The sequence below is a fragment of the Sceloporus occidentalis genome, unplaced genomic scaffold, assembly GCF_023333645.1.
Source record: "Sceloporus occidentalis isolate IW3139 unplaced genomic scaffold, rSceOcc1.0.p SCAF_127, whole genome shotgun sequence".
In the NCBI taxonomy this organism is placed as follows: domain Eukaryota; kingdom Metazoa; phylum Chordata; class Lepidosauria; order Squamata; family Phrynosomatidae; genus Sceloporus; species Sceloporus occidentalis.
Window position 1 is genome coordinate 2,800,696 of NW_028317107.1, and position 14,486 is coordinate 2,815,181.

At 44.2% G+C, this 14,486-nt stretch overlaps 1 protein-coding gene across 1 annotated transcript; it reads left to right on the top strand.

The window, feature by feature from the left end:
* Nucleotides 1-1,308: 1,308 nt before the first annotated feature.
* Nucleotides 1,309-13,614, top strand: LOC149281854 (snRNA-activating protein complex subunit 4-like). The gene is made up of 23 exons (XM_089498993.1): nt 1,309-1,381; nt 3,691-3,828; nt 3,943-3,983; nt 4,126-4,257; nt 4,706-4,831; nt 4,960-5,038; nt 5,133-5,214; nt 5,584-5,688; nt 5,936-6,008; nt 6,207-6,371; nt 6,502-6,649; nt 7,005-7,111; nt 7,380-7,474; nt 7,699-7,793; nt 8,048-8,136; nt 8,390-8,779; nt 9,261-9,353; nt 9,513-9,738; nt 9,943-10,013; nt 10,529-10,648; nt 10,956-11,100; nt 12,563-13,131; nt 13,498-13,614. The coding sequence occupies exons 1-23, from the start codon at nt 1,309-1,311 to the stop codon at nt 13,612-13,614; spliced, it is 3,279 nt and encodes a 1,092-aa protein (XP_089355119.1).
* The last annotated feature ends 872 nt before the right edge of the window (nt 13,615-14,486 follow it).

Below are 14,486 nucleotides of genomic sequence, written 5' to 3' on the forward strand. Positions count from 1 at the left end.
TATTAACCATTTCAGTGTAATTATTTTATATAACGTAGACTGGAGTTTTCTGCAGCACTTTATAAAGTGACAGTTTGTCTGCTCGTCACAAAGCACAACGTACGATCAGAGACCAAACGCTGTCTTTTCACCTCCATTCCGACACTCCGTCAAACTTTTATAAACAGGGGCATAAGTAGAAACCACGGGGCATCTGTGCAAAAGTTGACCCGCCACCCCCTCAATCGACTTCACCAAGAAACATGTCCCTCACTGCCAGCTTTGCCACCACTTTCTATGCCACCTTAGCCCCCAAACAGCTTGCTGTGTGCCTCCCTCCCTCTGTGCAGTCTGAGCCAGCATGCAGGAAGTGAAATCATCTCCATCACTTCCTGCATGCTGGATCAGACTAACTGCCAGTGTTACCCGCAAAAAGTGGATTTTAAAGGGACGTTGTGCCCTGTTTCTAACGGGTTACAAGTTAGGGATAAATTGACTTATTTTAGTCTTATTTAGTATATGTTGATGGGGGGGGGTGTAGCTGTGAACATCCAAATACATGGTGGCTGGAAAAATAATTAACAAAAGAAATCACATTTTTGTTAATGCTGCATAAAATTAAAATGTTGGTTGTGTTCATCTTATCTTTCTTTCTGTGATTCAGAAATCCATGTTTTAAGGTCTGTTCTGAAACACACTATTCTGTTATTATGCACCATGTATGACCAAATATTTTTATGTATTTTATCAATAAAATGTTATTTAACTAATTAAAGGTCTCATTTTGTTCCTTGAAATTTTAAAATCTGATATTAAAAGTATATTTATAAAGAGGTGATAAATACTGACAATTTCACATTTAGGAGCCCTAAAATATTATTACGGGATAACGGGAGATGATTCGTATATTAACCTTGAGGGATTAAGATATATCCCCCCCCCCATTTAGGTAACCCGCTAGGGGCACTTTTGTTTGGTTGGAGGTGGGGCTGGGGTCTTTACCAGGACTTTTTATGTGACTTTGGCCTGTTGGTAGCTATTAATATAACAATGTGGCATTTAGAAGAAGAAGAATGGATTTTATTTACAGTTTAATTTATAAAGCCATTTCCTGTGCAAATCCCAGCAAACATTCAGAACTCCTAGAAAGGAGGGACTGTACAGACTGAAGAGTGACAGTTGGTAGGTATGTGGATAGCTGGGGCCCCTGTAGTTGGAGCAGGTAAGGTTGTCACAGCGGTGGCTGTCTCATCTCTGTCATCTAGCCATTTAAACCCAGCGCCAGGATTAGCTGCCCACATCTTACAGGCTCCCACTGCCGCACGGCGCATGCGCTCACTTTCGCCGTCAACTGGGGACACGGGGCGCATGCGCCGTGCCGGAGCCCCTGCGTGTGGGAGAGGTGAGTGGAAGGGGCAACTAGTGAGCCCCGGGGTGACTGTGCGGGATGTACGGCTGATCGGGAGGTTCTGCGGTTCTGCAAAGTGTTTACAGCCAGAAGACGGCGTAGGAAGCATGGGGCGTCGGGTAGAGGGGCAGGAGGCATGGGGGTGTTAAGAGGTAGAGGGGCTGGAGGGTGTCAGGGGTAGAGGGGGCAGGAGGCATGGGGGTGTCAAAGCTAGAGGGGGCAGGAGGCATGGGGGTGTCAGAGGTAGTGGGGGACAGAAGAGTGTCAGGGGTAGAGGGGGCAGAATGCAGGTGGATGCCAGAGGTAGAGGGGCTAGACACATGGGGGTGTCAGGGGTAGAAGGCATGGGGTAGTAGGTGTAGAGGGGCAGTAGGCAAGGGCTATGGGGTTATGGTGGGGATTGCCCAGATAACGTGATGTCTCCCATTGCATTGTTTATATGAGATGATTTAACCCTCAAACAGCATCAAAATCGCCCAATAACTGACATAACCGCCATAGAGCTCCGTAAATCATTTCTGAGCTGTGGCCCCTGGGTTAATAGGAATTATTATTGTTTTGCCGCATGCCCTGAAGTTATATATTCCGCGGTTACAGGGGACGGTAGCACCGGCCATAAAATAAAAGCCCAAAAGCTTCCGTCTATCGCTTAATGGTGTTATTGGAATTTTTACGTCTCCCTAACTAAAAGCCAGGGGCATTTCATGCAAATTCAGTCCGCCATTTCCCATAATTCCTCAGTGCAGATTGCATTGGACCCCTCCTACGAGTAGGAAGCTGCAGCACCCTTCCTGTCCTGCATATTGTTTATAATCTCGTGTTTCCTCTATAAATGTTTTCTATAAAATCTGGGGCAATTTAAACCTTTTATACGGCACGAAAAAAACCACTCAGCATACTGCACAAAATAACAGTAAAAAAATAAATATATATATATATATGTAAAGTTTGGGGTCACTTAGATATGTCCTTGTTTTTGTTTTTTTTTTAAAGAAAAGCACATTTTGTCTATTAAATTAACACAAAAAGGATCAGAAATCCAGCGCAGACGGGGTTAATATTGTAAATGACTATTGCAGCTGGAAATTTTCAATGGAATCTCTTTATAAGCATACAGAGACCCGTTATCACTCCCATCACTCCTGTGTTCCAACGGCCCTTTATCGCTCCCATCACTCCTGTGTTCAAACGGCCCTTTATCACTCCCATCACCCCTGTGTTCCAAGGGCCCTTTATCACTCCCATCACTCCTGTGTTCCAACTGCCCTTTATCACTCCCATCACTCCTGTGTTCCAACGGCCCTTTATCACTCCCATCACTCCTGTGTTCCAACTGCCCTTTATCAGTCCCATCACTCCTGTGTTCCAAAGATCCAATTGTCAGATTTCAGGCAGGAACTGGTTAAGCTCGATGGGATTTTTCTTATATGAATTTATCGTAGTAAATATTGCCAATCCGTTCGTATAAAGTTACCCATCTTATTTAGACGGGTAAATTTTATTTGGTGTAAACATGAAATCAAGGTCTTATTTTAGAAATATATTTTTTTTTTATCTCTAATGCAATACTCTATCGAAATTCCTGCCAAAAACATTTGATTTAAATTGAGCTTTAAAAAAAAAAAATGGCGTTTTTTTTTAAAACTTGTGGATGGTGCAAACCTCTTTAATAATCTAGGGGCAGACAATGAGAACCGTGGTGCATTGTGGGTAATTCATGCTAATGAATTCATTTTTCAAGCCACACCTTCTCTGCCAGCACTCGGGATCAGCCCCTGTTTCTGTTGTTTTGCTTTATGCAAATTAACATGACGGCTCGACACCCCGACGGTGCGAGACGCGCAGAGCGGCCTGCTGTACAGGAACTTAATTTGCATGTGGTTACCCAGAATGCCTTTCTGTGTCACATGCTTTGAAGATTACAGAGATCTGCACGGGATACATATGTATGAAGGAATCACACAGAATCTCTTGTTAAATCTCCCCATGCTTATTTTATTTAAGCTATACAGTGGGGGAAATTAGTGGAACAGCCTCCCAGCAGAAGTGGTAGAAGGTAATACAGTGAGGGTATTAAACATGCATGGGATAGACATACGGCTCCTGAATCTAAGACGAGGCCAACGACTGATTAAGGTTTGAGTCTTTACAGCAGGAGAAACGGGCAGAGTAGACGGGGGCCGAATAGGGCCGATCCGCTGGCAGATTCTAAATGTTTATATTAAATATATTTTTATATAATCATATCTCTAATTTAGGATCCAAATTCTACGTTTCTAATTATTCTTCCGCCCCACTCACAGACACCATGACTGCCGTAGATATTACTGCCGAGAGGGAAAAGATTCAGAGAGAGATCGACGCTCTCGAGAGGAGTTTGGGGCCCGATGTTGCTTCGATAGACGTCGTCGTGTCGGACTCGAGCGTCGATCCTGAAGATGGTAAGTATGCGGAATAAGGTATTTTGTAATAATATATAAATATAGCAGCAGATTCTGCTTCGGGAACGAAGGGAACAAAATATAATTTATTTCATTATTTCCTTATTTTTTTAGAAGATTCTGACATAGAAGACTTAGATGGAGATATTCAAAAGGTAAACTGTATGTCATTTATGAAATCGATGTGTAAAATTATCCGACGTGATCTGGAATGGGATACGTTCCTTCTAATACAAACGTAAGTGGAGTAGGTATTGGCCTGGCTACCCTTTATCTGGATTCCGATTCTGGTTTCAGGGTGATGTCATTTGGGAAGATGGTACCAGCAAGACGGAATTGTGTTTACAGATGAACCTGGTTTACCAAGCGGTGATAGAGGAGAAGATTCAGGAGCTGGAGCTGCTTCTCGCTAATAACAAGGAGCAGCAGGTAAGAGAGAAAAGACCTATTTCTTTGTGTCCTTTCCTATTGCAAGATCTGTTAGAGAGGGAATCGGCAGGATATAAAGGTCGGAACTGGAATCAGGGAGCGGAACTTCAAATCCCAGAATCCTTCAAACACACACGCTAACACCATATACATAGACATGCTGTATAAAACAGTGCGGTGTTAGCCTGTGTGAGGGTATGGTGTCGCGTGTGTTACTGTATGTGATTAGCGTGAGTGTGTATATCCGCATGTACTGTTAGAGTTTTTGTGTATTGGTGTATGGGGTTAGCATGTGTGAGTATTTGCGTTTCTTTCATATCAAGATTTTTAAAATATTTAATAAAATTAGTTACATTAAGTCCAATTTTTTTTTTACAATAGTAGTAAAGAAGCAAGTCCAGCAAGGCTTGGTCTTGGATTAACAAATCAAACTTTCCTTCTGTCTTAGGAAGAGTTACTCTGGGAGATCGCCGGCCGAAAAAACTCAAGAAGTGGAGAGTCTAAGCAGCAACCATCAAATGTCACCCTCGGGCATTTCTTGAGGCCGTATTTTAGGGATAAAGTTACTGGAGTGGTGAGGGATTGTATTTTTTTTTATTTTTTTTTGTAAATTTGGGTAATTTTTTAAAAATTATTTTTTTATTAAATTCTTCTGCATTCCCTCAGTCGTTTTGCTTTAACCGTTGATACTTTTTAATTCAGGGTCCACCTGCCAATCAAGACATGATTGAAAAATCCGCGCAGGGAATAAAGTCCTTTGAAGAGCTTACCAATAGAGAATGTGAGTGGTTCCCGCGCTTGCAAAAAAGCTGCATTCCCGTGAAATATTTCCACTTTATCGTTTTACTTAACCTTTTCTACGTCTTCTTTTCCAGGGAAGAGCCGGGATAAAAAGGAGCTTAAAGTAGCCGTGATAAGCGACCGCTTGCAAAAGATGCTCCAGCCCAAACTGTTTAAGTGAGTCTTACTCCTTTGTCTTATGCAGAGTTGGTGCTGGGGTATTGCGTTCAGCTGCCATGTTTGATGTGGGCACATGATGTTGTTAGGTCGGTATTCTAAACTTTATTCTGGTTTAGGTTGAGCTTCGTTAACCCGTCACGCATGGTACTTGTAGTCATCGTGAGAAAATAAGGACCCCATTGGTTTTAATCTTGGGGTGAAGGCTAGATCTTGTCTTGGCCATGTAGGCTTCAAAGGTCCTGGTTGAGTTTAGCATTGAAGGAACTCATGAGATAGTATATATGCCATTGTGTGGATTAAATGACGTTAGATGAAATCATTTGCAACAACATCGTTCATGGATTAGGACCTTTGCTCCCCTCGCAGGCTGGAATATCTGCAGACAAAGCGAGACAACAGCAAGAGTGAAATCGACAAGAAGATCTTGACCAAACAGATCCAGGAAACGGAACGGGAAATAGATGACATCAAGTAAGGACTTCGAGCTGTCAAATAATCAAAGTGGTTGAGTCATCTATTCCTTTTTGTGTTAAATATCCAATTGCTTTTCTAAGATTCTATTGTTTTGTTTTTGCTGTTGTAAAAAGTTTCGACTTTCCAAAAAGTAAGTTTAACAAGAAAAAAAAAAAAATTGCTGTGATTTTCTTGCCTATTCACATTGCTCCAAAGCGTGTTCCCCAAAACGTTGACCCTCGGATCTTCTCCCATCTCTCCGCAGCCAGCTCCCAGAAGATGTCTTAATTGGGAAGAGGACAGATGAACACGACTGGGACAAGATCTGCAACATCAACGTGAGTGTAGAAAACGCATATTCTGGTTTTTCATAGAGATAATAAAGCTTCATCTCTCTTGTTTTAAAAACATGGGAGGATTAAAGCCAAATCACTGATTTGGGGGTGGGGGGGCCTATAAGTTGGAAATGTTCCTTTTTACAGGTCACCATTTTTTTTTAAAGATTATTCTTCCAAGATCGACTTTGTTTTCCGCAGTTTGAAGGCGCTCACAGCGCAGAGAAGTTGAGAAGGATCTGGCAGAACTTAGAACATCCCCATATTTCCAAGGGGTCTTGGGAAGACGAGGAAGTGTCTAAACTGCTTGAAATCGCGGCCAAGCATAATTACGTCAACTGGCAAGCGATTGCCGAGGAACTGGGGGTGAGTTTGCGTTGTGAACTGTGAAGCCTAAAGGTTTGTAGGGAACCTTCGCGCACGTTGCGGCATTTACTTTGCTGTTTATTTAATATACTTTTGTTGGGGGGGTTCTGATTTTGTGCTTTCTTTGCAGACAAACAGAACGGCGTTCCAGTGTCTTCAGGTATACCAGCTCAACAACAAGGATTTCAAACGCAAAGAGTTCACCAAGGAAGAAGACGAGATGTTGACGCATCTCGTGCAGCAGATGCGCGTCGGGAACCATATTCCTTACCGGAAAAGTATGATTTTCATACAGTTGCAATTATTTTTTTTAAATGACCCTCGGTTTAGCATGATTGGGCATTCTGAGGTTTCTGAAATCCATGAGCAGATGCCGACGGTGACGGTGTGTTGGCCGATTCAGGGCAGAAAGGTGGAGATAGGGCTTTGTTGGTGAGGTTTGATGATAATTTGCCATGAGCTTCTGTAGGGTGAGTCCTACTCAACGTAGACTCAGTTCAACTTTAACTCAGCCTGACTGGTGTCGACGGTGAGTGCCCTCCAAGTTGAGCTGCTGACGTACTTCGTGCCGGCCATCGGCGTCTCCCGACGTGTGGCCAAAAAAGTAAAATTTTCACTTATTTTGCTTTTTAGTCTCCTATTTTATGGAAGGCAGAGACGGCGTGCAGCTCCTGTGTCGGTGGTCGAAGAGCATAGATCCTAACTTGAAAAAGGGATCTTGGACCAAAAGTGAAGATGAGGTAATACAAATAAACAAAAAAAAAAAGTATTGTTCCGAAAATGTACGTTTTCCCCACATGGTCTTGGAGTAGATTAACTCCGTGGTGTCCACACAACTTCCCTACTGTACTCCCTCCCTAATTCTCTACCCGTGGGCGCTCTCATCTCATAAAGCTTGAAGGTTGGGAGAATCATTATAAGGATGGGTTCGTTGGACCATTGATGGAAGTAGTTTGGGTCGCATTGTTGTTTTGTGTTACATTTGTGATGTCTTCTTGGTCTGGGTAGCTGTTGCTGAAGGCCGTAGCTAAGTACGGGGAGAAGGACTGGTACAAGATTCGAGAAGAGGTTCCCGGCAGAAGCGACGTGCAGTGCCGAGAGAGGTCAGTGTAACGGGAAACTTCTTTCTTTGGGCTCTTGGAGAGTCTTACTCACCAAAAAGAAAGCAAATGTTGGTAAATAATACCCTACAACCCACTGCATGACCCAACAAAAGGCTCTCCGGCCATTGCTGAACTTATGATCTATAATGGTGGGCGTCCATTAGGGGATGTATATAGAAATCAATATATATTTTAATTTCTAATAATCTTTATATTTCTCCCAGATATGTGAAAGGCCTCCACAGGGATCTGAAGAAAGGAAAGTGGAGCGTGGAAGAGAAGGAGAAGCTTATGGAGCTTATAGAAAAGTACGGAGTGGGTGAGTCTGAAACTTTCCGCACTCTCTGAGAAACCGCATGGAAAGGAATACAAAAATATATGTCACGGACACATGCGGCTGTTTATGCAAATCATCTCATTAGAATATGATACAACAAAATGGGTGTGGCTTACTTTTTGGGGGGTCTATATACTAGCTTTACTAGCAGAATACATAGATTGTTTCACGATGTAAGTGCGGTTTAAGTGACTTGGGCCTCTTATTCTCCCTTTTTTTTTTTTTTTTTTTCGTAGGTAACTGGGCAAAAGTAGCCTCGGAATTAACCCACCGGTCGGGTTCTCAGTGTCTGAGCAAATGGAAAGGCATCATGGGTTTATTAAAGGTAGGACGTTCTGCCCCCTTAATACTGCGGACGTGCCTGCCGGAGCGTCGTAGGGTAATAGATTACCTGTCTCTTGCGGCTCTCGGGCTACAACCCAAGCCCTGGATCTGATCTTCTATAAATGGGATGCACAATAGATGTATAGGATTAAAAAGCTGGTTTTAAGGTATCGGAAGGTGCGCAGAGCTGAATAAGGTGAATCGGTAGGACTAAATAGAATGGTATTAAAATATAGGCTGTCTTGCTTTCTCAGAGATCGAAGGGGTCCAAGAGACGTATAAAGAAAGAGAAAGTCAGCGAGTCGGAGGGCACCACCAGCACCAGCAGCAGCAGTGAGGACAGCGAACCGGAGCTGACGGACAGCTCCGAGGAGGACAAGAAGAAGAAGAAGACCCCCAAGCGTCCAGAACCCATTTTGCAGAAAGTGCCCAGGCTGGATTTGTGGGTACCAAGGAAACTGTCCCTTACTGCAGAGGCGCCGAAGAACTCCACATCTCCTCTCATCAGGGTCAGACCTTTGAGAACTAAGAGAGCTGCTAAGATCCAAAAGGGTCCGTTCCAGTTCACCACCATACTGAAAGGCATTGCCTATCCTCACTCCACGGATACAGTCATTGAGGACCCCAAAGAGCTCATAAACGAGGTGAGCCCAGGATCGCAAACGAGTCGGCTTCTTACATCTGTTAACGCAACCCAAGCCGTGTCCTCGGAGTGTCTAACCCCGGACCGAAGTAAAATGGTTTTAGATCCTCTAATACAGTTCCCTGCTTTCATAATCTCTTCTCCTTTCAGTGTGTGTATGTATGTATGTATGTATGTATGTATGTGTGTATATATATATATATATATGGGACGGTGATATGCCCTTTATAAATAGATATATATGTGACGTCGCGTTGTAGCTTCTGTTTAAAACCTGAGAATCTGGAAAAGTTTAAGAATTGTCGAGTTCTTTAAATGCCGGCCGAGCTCGGCCAATTCATATCCACGCGGAAAATAAAGAAACTCCCATAGTATATGTACTGATATATTTGGCATAACGGTCACTTAGCCAGCCGAGGATGATTATTACTCGCTTCGTTAAGTCGTTTTGGTCTCTTTAAAGTAACCGTTTGTCTCTTCAGGCCGCCCAAAACAGACGTCAGATTCTGTGTATCAGCGAGGACGACGTCAGGAGAATTCTGAAAATAAACACCCAGCTCCGCCACGAGAAGCAGGTACGTCCGGGGTAGGCAATACGTTATTAAAAAATAAATATTTAAAAAAAAGAAAAAATGGCTTTTAATTTTGGAATTTTTAAATTTAGCTTCAGGATGTTAGATGTGTTACGGGGAATCGATTCCTCCGCTTATTTCTCTAATTTTCTTTCCTACTAGGTCAGCAGACTTGGGATAAAACCAAGTTCCTCCGACGTTCCTGGCGCGGATCAGCCTGAAGGCCAAGTCCCGGGGAAGCCGGAGTCGGTGCTTCGTAAAAAAGTAGAACTTTACAGAGATACGTTGGAAAGACGGCTGCTCTTAGCCGTCACCCCGTGGGTGGGCAATGTCTTTCTTCCGCTCTCGGCATGCGCTGGAAGACCGCTGAAGAAGAAGATGATTCAAGGTAAACACGTGACAAAATGTAGAGTTGTGCATCACGCCAAAAAAAAATTCTTCATGTAAATAAATTAAGAAGCAGATTTATTTAAATTTTGACATCGGTGTGTTTTTTTAAAAAAAATTATATTTAATTGGCGTTTAAATTAAGTTTCTCCGCATTGTTTTAGACCGGATGGAATCTTGTGTAACGTGATGTGTTCTCTTCCAGCTGATGTATTGAAGGAGCGGATCAGCTCCATACCGCTGTCCAGTACTCCTGTGTTTACTTTCTTTATCCAGGTGAGCATAGAAACCTAGAATCTGCCGGAAGGTCGGCCCCCGTCTAGTCGCCGTTTCTCCTGCTGTAAAGACTTAAACCTCAATCAGTTGTTGGTCTCATCTTAGATTCAGGAGCCGTATGTCTATCGTATGTTTAATACCCTCACTGTATTACCCTCTACCACTTCTGCTGGGAAGCTGTTCCACTTACAGCCCTCTCGATAAAATGAAAACCTCCTTCTGTTCCACCTAAGCCTCTGACCCTCTGGTTTTACGTTACGACCCCCTTTTACTAACAGTGCCACTAAACGAAGGAGGCAAAGCTGGTGTGGTAGTATGGCGTTAAACATATCTCCAGATTAGGGGTGCCTGAACACATTACTGACTTGAGTCTATATGGTGAGCTAGAAGGCTACTGGCCGCTCCTGACGCGCAGCCTGTGGCTTCTACCTAAAGCCCGCGCGTGGGACTGTCTCCGTGATGTCGTTTTGTCTTTTTGAACGCACTCATACAATGTCTTTCTCTTTGTGTCAAAGTTCTTTCGTATAGATGCCGACGGCTGTCTCAAAATAATCAAGGACAGAAAACCTAAACCGGCTGCCATTTTCACCAAAAAGAACCCAACCCCTACGATCCCGAAGGTGGCGGCTCAATGCGTAAGCGTGCCGGCGTACACTTCTTATTTGTTTGGTCCTGTTAGTATTATTTATGAAGGAGTTCAGCGTATCTTATTCACCAATTTGAAAAGATTTCCCAAATATTACAAAAATACAAAATAATTTGCGTAAAGGGGAAGCGGGTTGCATGATGGGATATTGAGCGCCAATCGTTTAAAATGCAGTTTCATTGGTTTTTGCTTTTGAGTTGCATCTGCTCCCTCTCACCTCCAGACAGTAGATGCCGTTTTCTGTTATTAACTTGTGTTCTTTTTTGTTTGTTTTCTTGTGTTTTTGATCTTTCCAGGTGTCCACAAAGCCCATAGAGAAGCCCATAGAGAAGCCCATAGTGTCCACAAAGCCCATAGAGAAGCCCATAGTGTCCACAAAGCCCATAGAGAAGCCCATAGTGTCCACAAAGCCCATAGAGAAGCCCATAGAGACCTCCTCCGGTACGTTCATCCACTATTTTGTTACACGTGTGTTTGTGTGTGTATGCAGCACAGCATGTGCACAGAGTTGTTTTGTATACTATTAAGCTGAGAGGGTGGTGGATAAGTAGCACAGCATCCCAGTAGAAGTGGTAGAGGGTAATACAGTGAGGGTATTAAACATGCATGGGATAGACCTACGGCTCCTGAATCTAAGACGAGACCGACGACTGATTCAGGTTTGAGTCTTTACAGCAGGAGAAACGGGCAGACTAGCCGGGGGCCGATCTGCCGGCAATGCAATTGTCTTTTTAAAAGTCACTTATTTTACTACTTTCTTTAGTTGCAGTTAGACCGTCGACCAATTCACAACAACCTTTGCCCAGTAGCCCACCTTACCATCGTTCAAGGAAGAAAGAACCCCCCAAAAAACGCGAGGGACCAGCTCCGAAGCTAAAAACCGTGTATGAACTACTCAGGGAAAAAAGGGTCCGCGAAAAGAGGCAGAAGGAAGCCGCGAACAGGACTGCTCTCCAATCTGTAATAATTCAACCCGCCATCAATGCAACAAGCCAGCAGCAAACCGTGGTATTACCCCTGACTCCGTCCCAGTCCGAGAGGACGGTGTGGCCAGTAATGCCGTTGGTTTCGTTGCCCGCGTGTCAGATTATTCAAGCTAATTCTTCCGGCTCTTCGCCCGGCCCCGGGGCAGATGCTGGAAAGAGTAACCTGGGGAACCCATCAACGGAAGAAATAGGAAAAAGTACGTATAGTCCAAGCGCTAGTAACAGTCCTGCCCCGGCACAAGGAGGATCATCTTCTACAGCAAAACTGCCACAGCAATCAATAACATTAATGCCAACGCTGGTGGGTGGTACAGGGGCAAATAGCTCTGTATTGCCTGTGACCTGGTTTGTTACCCCTCAGGGCTTGGTCCCAATACCTCTGCAGGCTTTAAGATTTTCTACTCCAGCCTCAACTCAACCTTCAAATGAAGCTCCTTCCCCAGCCCCAAGTTCCACGAGTGGCGCAGAAGAGCTTACTGAGACCAGGCCACCTCCTGACTCTAATGCCACGGAGAGCAATAATGTAACTACCCCCCCTGTTGTTAAAACGGAACCTTCTAGTGGATCAGGAAGCGAAGTGGCATCTGGTCCTGCCCATGGTGCCTCACCAGGTTCAGATAAGGTCACCTCCGACCATGCTCCTTCAGTACCTGCGCCATTATCCCCAAAGATCACAGTTGCATCTCCGAACACTGCAGACATACCTTCTATCCCGCTGGTTCGTCCTCCGTTGTCAACACCTTCCCCCAGCCCCGCGTCTAATAATCCATGCAGTCCCCCACCTGTACCAAAAGGCCAGGCTTCTCTGGGTCTAAAAAGATACCCTGTCGTTAAAATAGCAAAAATTCTTCCTTTAAACCATTCAGAAAACGCTGCACCCAATTCTGAAAGTCCACCAAAAGTTGTTCTGTCCCCAGGCTCTAAAAGCAGCAGCCAACCAACCCCGTGTAGCCCTGATAGAAATCATTTGAATCTGAGCCTCGTATCCTTGGAAGAAGAGTCCAAAGTGAAGGAATGGCTTCCGGGTTGCAAAGATTTAGCAACTCCGACGCCAAACAGTAACACGGCCTACCTACCCCCTTCGGTCTGCACTCTTAAGATGTTATCTAGGCTTTTATTACAGAAGAACGTTTTGGAAGACAGTGCCTTCAAACTGGTGCCTCCTCTGGAAGGTGGTATCCTGAGGTCTCCAGGAACAAAGACAGAGGTTGTCAAAGACATTGTCAACCAAAAGTTAAAGGACAACCCGGCGTATCTCTTGCTCAAGCAACGCTTCCTTTCAGCCTTCGCCTTATCGGCTCTGCTAGCAGTTCTTCCACCGGGCCAAAGCAGGACAACTATGGGCTACTCAAAGATGAAATATGACAGCAGCGACGAGGACGCGGACCACTCTACAGAGTCCGAAAGCAACCAGGAAGCAGAAGAAGAGGGAGATGATGTTCAGAAATCATGCCCAGAGACGAATGAGGATGATGTTGAAGATCAGGTAAGAAGTTGAAGACTAACCCGGTACTGAATGATAACGCGCTTTATTGGGTTTGGCCAAAGCCAGTGGTCCCGCAACAGCTGGTGGACCACCGTGATTCTGGCCGCCTAAAAATCCTGGTGCCAACCAAATAGTAGATAGCGCGCCAAAAAAGTTATTAGCAAAACTAAAAACCTAAGAGAGATTGGGGTCGTTCCCTGTTCTAGCAATTAAAGTAAAAACCCCATAATTCTCCAGCGTTTAACCTTTACACCCCCCCCCCCCGAGAGCTTTGCAGCTTCCAAAACATTTGCATCTGTAGGTTTTCTAATTTTCCGTTCACACGGATCACGATATTTTACAAACCATGTCCTTTTTTTTTCTCAGGAGGCATCGGCCGATGAAGGAAGCGGCCAGGAGACCTCCACTGACACCGTCGATGGCATGGAGTGCCTCTCGAGAAGGACAACCCGGAAGAGGACATATCCTCTGAAGGAGACGTGAGGGAAACAAAGTATCGGTGCGTAAAGTTCCAGAATGTAGTTAATGTAGTTAAAACTCCGTTGTTAATGGCTTTGGAGGAAGTTAAAAAGTCCGTCCCCCCCCCCCCCCCCCCCATGACAGCCTGTGGCAGAGCCTGCATTATCTAATTAATTTAGTGTCCTGAAGCTCTCTCCCTTCTTCTCCCCCCCAATCCTTACAAAGGCTGTCTGAGCTAATCAGCAACTTAACTATAAGGGGGAGATAGTGGGGAGGAATAAAGCAGATCTGGAGAAATGTACAGATATTTGGTATACTTTAATATGTTAAATTTGTTAAAATCCATATTTTTATTGCCGTTCCAGGAGTCTTCCTTGGGATTCCTCCCGGAAGGGGCAGAAGTGATTTAAAAGAACAATCCTTGTGATAAATGTAACCCTGTATGATGCCGCGGGAGACACGCTGTGTGTGTAAATCTACATTCCCGATCGGATATGTACAGATATCTATGTGTTCGTAACCGGAGGGTATCCGGTAGCTGGGTGGGAGTTGTGGGAGTTGTTGATGAGCCCCAGTTTATAAATGAATCACATCGCCCACATTCAGATACAAAATGCAATTGCGTGAGTCGAATCCTATAGATGGACAGCTATCCATGCAGCTATCCGTGCAGAGAAGGCAGGAGCACTTACACCCATCGTAGAACTACAACTCCCACAATGCTCAGCTTCCCGTCTCACAACATTTAACAAATGAGGTTTATCGACGTGTTCGAAATCTTTGTTTTCAGGTCATTTTGGGATAAAAAAAAAGATACATTTTGTACCAAAGCTGGAATTGTCAATAAAAAGTAAATTATTTCTTTTTCATATATATGTATTGTCTGTAATTTTGTA